The sequence below is a fragment of the Cannabis sativa genome, chromosome 8, assembly GCF_029168945.1.
Source record: "Cannabis sativa cultivar Pink pepper isolate KNU-18-1 chromosome 8, ASM2916894v1, whole genome shotgun sequence".
NCBI classification, from domain to species: Eukaryota; Viridiplantae; Streptophyta; class Magnoliopsida; order Rosales; family Cannabaceae; genus Cannabis; species Cannabis sativa.
The window spans coordinates 21000726-21009055 of NC_083608.1; the positions used below are offsets into that span (position 1 = coordinate 21000726).

General features: G+C 36.4%; 1 protein-coding gene across 1 annotated transcript; it reads right to left on the reverse strand.

Moving 5' to 3' along the window:
• Window positions 1-214: 214 nt before the first annotated feature.
• LOC115701375 (uncharacterized) lies at window positions 215-7551 on the reverse strand. Its single transcript, XM_030629156.2, has 8 exons — window positions 6924-7551; window positions 5974-6336; window positions 5630-5889; window positions 4203-4344; window positions 3628-3999; window positions 3357-3488; window positions 3054-3182; window positions 215-2942 (listed from the first exon to the last, which is right to left on the reverse strand). Exons 1-8 carry the CDS (start codon window positions 7047-7049, stop codon window positions 642-644), a joined length of 3825 nt encoding a protein of 1274 aa, XP_030485016.2. The 5' UTR covers window positions 7050-7551; the 3' UTR covers window positions 215-641.
• Between the last annotated feature and the right edge of the window lie 779 nt (window positions 7552-8330).

Here is an 8330-nt window from a genome sequence, read left to right on the forward strand (position 1 = left end):
TGTTATCAATGCTCTTATAGGAATTAGTTCATTGACAACTATGTTCATTATTGTAATAGACTCTAATTTATTTTCGGACTGTAATTTTTCTTGTTTCAAAATGTTGTAATTTTGTGACTCAATGTGTCTAAATGGTATTTGCCCAAAATACTAATTGGAATGCTTGATCTATCAACATTACCAGTCAAGTCTAATTTTAGCATTTATAAAACGCTTTTCTAAAAAAAGATATATTGTATTAGGAAAGCTCAAAATCCCAAACAAAAGTATTCAGTACTCTTTCTTTTCTCTTTCTTTTTTTCCTGTTTTGCATGCGCCAAAACAAAACTCATTACTGGTAAATGATTCATCATATTGCGACAAGAAAAGAAATAAAAAATAAAAAACCGACCTCTTACAGAACCTTGTGAACAAATATACCACTCTCCCAACCTTTTTTCTCTACATGAAGAAAAATAATGAGACAAATTGGATTAAAAAAAAAAACCGAAATATGAAATAACCTCAAATTTATGTTTGCTATGTTTTCTTTCTTTTAGTTTAAAATTTTCCCACCAAAGGAAGCTTATTGTGTAGCAAAGACCAAATATCTCAAACTTCTGAGCTTCTGAAGAGCCACCTCAGACCTTCTCACAATTATATCAAAAGAATGAAAATCTTATGCCATTACTTGCAGCAAACAAGTTGTATTCTTCAACAGTGGTTTTGTTCTTATTGCAAGCTGGATTATTCTCACCATTATCTGTTGGAGCTTTGGAAGAAAAATCACCAACAATCTCTTCTTTTGAAGGCACGGGGATCGAGTTACATCCTGTCGAAAGTGCCACAGGCCCGCCGAAATGGAACAAAGAAAAGCTATTGTCGATTGTATGCAATTTTCCAGAATCATCGCTTTGACATATTTCTCCACTCAGTGCGTGTGTTGCATGAGCTCCAACTGAACTCGTGCAGTCTTCAGTTGCTGCATTTGATGCTTCCTGCACTGCATGTGGCTTAGAAATCTGGGTCGGCTCCTCTGAATTGATCACATTGGCTTTGGCAATTGGCTGATAAAATGGCACCGGGCCAGGGGCAAACAAAGGAGTAGGTAGATGCTGCACAGGACTATACTGCATGCAAAACCGTGAATTTCCATTCATACTGTAACCAAGAGGCCCGGCATACATATAGTGATTGGGGTGGGAGAAAGGCATAATCCCATTGTTGGGAGCCACAGGCCATGAAACTGGATTTTGATGGTAGTAACCCACTGTTGAAGGAGCCTGAAACACTGGGAAATGTATATTATTTTGGTTATGCATTGGAGACACCACATTTTGATGTTGAGAAGCCATACTAACAGTAGATAAACCATTATCAAAAGCATGAGCAATTTTTGGTGGAGTCCCAAAAATGTTATTTCCTGTCCCAGTCTGTGAATTCACATATGTTCTGGCTCCCAATTGATCTCCTCCATCTGCCTTCTGATTTGTCTCCATCCTGACTACATGGCCATTAGAGACATCATTTTGAATGGAAATCGAAGTTTCCTTTCCTTCGGATTGCTGGCTGGAATCTTCTGAATCTGAAGTTGATGAGGAATCATGGTTCCCAGTACTTGAAGAAGCTGTATTGCTGTCACCCTCACTTAGACATAATGAACAATTATCGGAACTAGAACTGATATTCGCAACAGGATCTGCAGTCCTGTGTGTTGTAGGGTTAAAAGAATTCAGTGGAGAATGATCCTGAGACAATCTGATTTCTTCACGAGAAACTTCCTTTGTGTTGTCAAAATCCTGTTTTTCATCTTGGCAGCCTGTATAACTATCAGCGGTAGAGTTAGTTGATTCCTTTAAATCATCACCCTCTTCATCAATTTTGCATGAATTTATGCTAAATTCAGCTGAACATGTAACAACACCAGATGATCTTATGAGGCTATTATTAGGTTCTGATCCCTCAGTCTTTAAAGCAGATGATTTCAAGGTAACATCTGAATCCGAGTTACTTCGGACATATTTCTTTTGAGATTCCAAGGGTTCCCAAACTTTCTTGGAATGAAGTAAATCTCTACTGGAGGGATTATTCACAGAGCTGAATTTGCTTTTGGGTCTTCCACAACTATCACGTGTGTGATCTATTTGGTTGTATTTGCTGCCACGATAAAATTGCTTGGACATATCTAAAGTAGACTCTGACTTGCTCCCTGATTTTGTCTCCCGGCCAACTTTGCTTGCAGAAACATGTGGCTCAACCTTTGCTCTATATTCAGTATTTTGGTTACAGCTGCAGGAATGGTAGTCATATCTCTCAACTGTTCTTCCATTGCTGGAGCAGTGAAACTTCTCACTAAACTTAGTACCACAATGTCGACTAATTGGCTTTGTTCCATTTGCCCTTAATTGCCTATTAGATAAATTGATGGCCCTTGGAGTCTCTAAGTTATCACCATAACATCTTGAATCAGATCTATTTGGCACAGGAGCATTCTCTTGAACAACTGCAAATCGGCGTCTGTCAGACCATTTCAAAGATTGATCTGTTTGACCTTCTTTCCAAAACTTCGATCTTCGATAGGAAAACTTTGATTGTTCAACAGTAAAAGAACCATACTCATCTTTCAAATTAAGATCCTCATCATGATAATCATTTGAAAATAGCTCATCTTGAATATCGGGAGATCCTGGCCTGGATGGAACATTATCACATGCTTCACCAATTGAATTGCTGCAGCTAACGGAATTATGTGCCTCCTCATCAACTAATAATGAATCTTCTTTTGGAACATCAGGATGATCAGAAGATAGATTTAGTTCAGAAAAGCTTTTGTCCTTATCCTTTTCTTTTCCTTTTAGCCTTTCCTTCCTACGAAGCTTTTTCTCCCTTTCTTTTGTTCTTCTCCTCTCTTTACGTTCTTCTTCTTCGCGCTTTTCTTTCTCTTCTTCTTCAAGAAGTTTCATCTGTAAGAAAAATTATGAAGTCATCATCAGAAGGGATTTTCCTCAAGTACTAGTTTGGTCTCTTAAACTTATATAACCCAGCATGTAACATTTAACTTGACATTTCCCGACCTGCTTCTCTAATGTAATAATTTCTTTGCACGCAACATGAACTCGTTCTTCCAACAGCTTTAGTGCTAGACAAACAAAGATACTATGTGCATTTTGGCGTGCTGTTCCTTCTCTAAAGGCTTTCTCAACCTGAAAAATAATAAACAAACAGCAGAACAAATCAGCAATAGATTTTCTCGCCAACAAACATTTACAAATTTTAAAATACACTGGCACAAGCACATTACACAAAACAACAATCCCTCCCATTTTTCAGATAGAGTAAAAAAGAGAATAAAGCAACAATCAGTAGACTGATCATACCTGTTCCTTGAAAATAACTGTTGCAGCATCTAGCAGAAATTCTCGAGCAAGTTCTGGACTCTTCGCATGTTTTTGGGGGCGAGAACACTCTCCATCCAGCTCATTTCCATCCTTGTCCATGGAATCATCATCCTAAAAAATTATATATAAATTATATACCATAAGATATAGCCTCCCATAATATTAATTGTATAAATACTTGAAAATTATGACAAGAATCTCTATTGTCAAAAAAGAAAGCAAATGGACAGTAAAAATGAGCTTAAACTACCTCTTCTTCTTCTGCTTCTTCAGCATGCTCAAAAAATCTTCTAATGCTTTCTCCTCTCGTTATTGTTACAAAGCCATCCCCAACTACAAGCCTGCAGTGGACGCATTGTCCACCTTTTAATGCATGAGCCTTTACAGAAAGCTCAGTGCAGCGGCCATCTAGTTTCCAAGCCCTCAAGGTGATGAAGCATGCACTAACACCACCAAGATCTAGACCATCTACCTTAACACTCCCATTCATGCCAACATTTTCAAACTCAAGAATATCACATTTTCCTTCCCCTGTTCCAACGGCCCACTCAAAATGATGGTATGTCCCAACAGTGTCAGCGAAAGTATGTCGCCAATCAGCTTGGATTGTGTCATCGGACACCTGCAAAATCGACAAATTAACACCTAATGACACGCGAATTGCATCATCTAATATGTGTAAGAGAAAATATGCATTCAATACAATGAGGTCTAGTTTTCAAAATTGTTGTTGCCATCAATTTGTTCTTTCACCAACAATTTACAACGAACAACTCATAAGAGCAATCTAGAAGTAATAAATTAAGGAAAAGAACAAAGCCACACCTCATATTGAAAGGCTGTATCAGCAACACAGAACCAACTAGTGCACCGAGGTTCTTTCCGCATGCGCTTCAGTTCCTTCAGTTCTTTGAACTCACGAATAACATTTCTTCTGCAATCTCTACAAAATCTCTTGCTGTCAAACCTGTTGCAAGTAACCCAAATTCTTAAGAAAACAGAATCATCAAACACAGCACTCTTACCAACAAAGAGCACAAATAACAACAATTCAATGGAATAATGAACCAATGGATATGAAGCCGTCATGCTAATTTCAAGAAAACATTATTAGATCAGTGTAGATAAAAGGACAGCTTTTTTTATCTTTATCTCTCTCACATTCATTCCCTCCCATTTCAATGATTGCATACAAGTCAACAATATTAACTTATAGGGCCAAGCATTACTTCCAATTTCAGACAAATAGCTCCTTAGTAAGTAATAGGATCAAGATTTATTGTCTACCATATCACTCCTTAAACCAGAATAAACGAGCAGCACACCAATTTCCCTAAAGGATAATGTTTTATTCTCTAGCCCAATAACTGCGCCCATAATACAGCCAATATGAAGCCTTGAAAGTGAGTCTCCCTAAGGGAACCTTAATAGGAGCATTGCATAACATTTTGTTATCCATGACATCTACAATCTGAAATATGGATCAACTATGTTAAAATTTTCTGTCCTCAATAACATGACAAAACGATTAACAATGAAAAGCAAAAACCCAACACAAGGAAGTGGTTTTACATCAGATATGAAAAAGGGTTGGATAGATTCATTGATATTCACTGGGTTTACAGATGACTTTCAGTGATATTCACTGGGTTGGATAGATTCATTTATTTACACAAGGCTTTGGTGCACTTACCAAAAACTGCCAACTTAGAAGCAGGTTCAGTATGCATGAATATTAACACATGTATCTGTGTTAAGGGATCCCCTCAACTGAATTCAGCATCTAAAGTTAAACCAGTTCAAATATTTTATCACCTAACGATTATCGACCCCATTATTTTACCCTAATGAGAAGGATGTGATTAACTACTTCTAATGGTTTGCTGGCAAACATAATCATTTCTATGCAGCAGAATACTAATCCAATTCAGAGCTTAAGCACATCACATGCTTACAAATTTTAGTTTCAAGCTGTATGAACTTGAAAACTTCTTCAGTTTAATGTAGAAAGTAAAGTTTCAAGCCTGTTAAAAACCCTTTAAAAGGAACACAGGCAAAAGAGGACATGGCAATGCTTCACGCTAGAGTATATTATCCTTTCTATTGGTCAGTTTTCTCAGGCTACCATTCATGATATAATTATTAACATTATGTTTCCACTACTAACAGTGGCTCGACTCTTGACAGTTGTCATACTTTCTTCCATTGAATATTGACATCCATATGAAAAGGATATGTGAATAACTAAACACCTGTACATGAGCCTCTCAATAAAATCTTCTTCCTTCATTCTTAAAAGAGATTGACGAGTTTCTTCTCCAAGTGCTGACCAAAAATCAACCAATGTGTCACATGATAGTCTAGCAGTGTGCAGTGCACATGTTTCCCTTGTTCCATGTCCTCTTCCATAACCTACCAGTCCTTGGCTTATCCATCCTCGACCACCCCCACCACAAGCGTCAGGATACAGTAACTCCCTTTCTCGTTCCCTAGCGCGTGCACTGTCAAATACCTGGTTAAAGCAAAGTATCAGCAATTAAATGTTAAGACATATTACATACATTTAAAGATGTTTTACAAAATCATCAACATTTACATTTTGGAGCCCCTTGAGAGACTTCGAATACAAATAGCAATCCATAAGTGTGAGTGAGTTGTCCTTCGTTGTGATCAGGCCTCCCCAAGGGTGGACAGAAGGATCTTGAATTTCTTCTTGATTTATGATCATTGATTCACCATCATTTTGATTTGTCGAGGCTCCTGATCTGTTGGAGGGGAGATGCCCATTTGCTCCCTCCTGTTGCAAAGATTTCCCATACATAACAATCTGCAAAAACCCTTCGAGCAATAACCCATTGCATCGAGAGCAATACATGTTCTTACGTGCTTGTTCAAAGAGGGTCTGTTTGTCAATCCTCAAAAGCTCCTGCCGATCTTGTGGAGATAGCTCATTCCAGAACTACAATACAACACAACAAAGTTGAGTGACTTAGCGATGCATTTCATTCTGAACTGAAATGTGAAATAACGATGCAATATACATCTAGCATTACCTTACATACAAAAGAAGGTTTTCACTCTAATATAACATCAGTAAGCCATCAACTAAAAAAAAGGCCTAACTTGGTTTAACTACACAATAACGACATGATGACAATCCTCAGCTTCAAAATTGTTGATGCCACTATCTTCCTAGAAATTATTATATGCAAATAACCGAAAAATGTATGCAATTACCACATTCATAAAATAATGTCACTGATAGGCTACACTATATTGATCATAAACGTCTTCTAAGCAAATTTTATGGACTTCGTGTACACCTTTATATTGATATAAAGACTCATACACAAATCACAATGTGATCACTAACCAACAACCAAACGTGTTGAAACCTCACAAGAACACACTGCAAATAAATTGAACAAGATCCAATACAAATTAAATAGCTATCAATACTTAAAGAACCCAATTCCGAAAGAGTGATCTACATCAGTTCCAAACAATCCTAAAACCATTAGAAGCGCTATAGAATGAATCCAGTACCTTCTGGAGCTGATTGCAACTAACATCGTCGCGGTGCTTCGACCAAAAACTATTGGGCGAAGAAAGCGAGTACATCTGCGATGACCCATTACTGAATTGGTCATTTCTTTGCGCTAAACCGGGCATTTTGTTCAAACTCTCATAGAGAAAAAATATAAAAAATAAAAAATCATTCGCTAGAAATGGTGCCCATTCTCAACCAAGGTCCGATACCGTTCGAATCCGATGAAAAACAAATCATCTCAATAAATCCAATACAATAAACCCAGACCAAATAGAAAAAGTGAACGAATAGATAACTTTCGGATCGAAAAAACCAAGAAAAGCGAAGGTTTTGGGTGGATCCAAATGGATTGAATTGGAGGTGAATCCAATTCCAATTAGATAGCCAGATTGGGGGTGCTTGGAGGATAGGAAAATTAAAAAAATAAAAAAATAAAAAAGAATTCAAGAATTAGAAAATGGAAGGGGTTTTTGGTTGAAGACGATGAGATTTGGTTCTGCGTATATATATAAATGCCTAAGAAAAAAGAAGAAGAAGAAAGAGGCTTTCTTTTTTCCTCTGTAATATATATTGGTATATAGCTATAACAAATAGAGAATTATAGGGGAGGGTGGGGTTTGCATTCCACGGTTAAAAAGCTAACTAAGAAGAAAATCTATAGAGAGAGAAAACAAAACAAACAAATAGATAGAGAATCATTAAAAGAAAAAAAAAATTATATATATTGCTACTTTGTGTCATTGCAAATTTAAATGGGTAATCAACCTTTACAATTTTTGTTTAGTAAAAAAAAAAAGTAATAAAGTTATAATTAATGGAAAGAAAAAAAAAATATTGACACTAATTTTTTTTTACGTGGTGGGACAGAGTCACACAATATTAACAATGCAGCAATTCACTATCGACAGTGAAACTCCTCGAACCAGGCTAGCTCATTGTCTAACAGAAGAGTATGTTTTGTCAAACTATGAGCTGCAGAATTTTTATCACGAGTCACATGGGACAAAACTACCCTTGAAAATATAGACAGTAAAGTTATAATATCTTCCGTCAGCACCCATCACATTGAAAAAAATACTTTCCCATTATTAATATTGACACTACTTGGTATAGGAGTTTTGCTAATATTTCTTATGAGTTATGGTCAATCTCAATTAGATAATAATATCATCAAATTGGACTATTAGCTATTGAAATTCAAACAAGGCATAAAATTGTCAATGTATTTGATTGACTCGTAAGATGTATTTGTACATCTTTTTATACATATAGTATACTTTTCAAGTTAAATGTATAGACATGAATACACCTAACTAGAGAAGTTAGTTCCCAAACTATATTTCCTTTTTCTTTCCTTTTTCTTATAATTCTCATTTTTTTTTATTGGTTTAGGCTTTAATTTT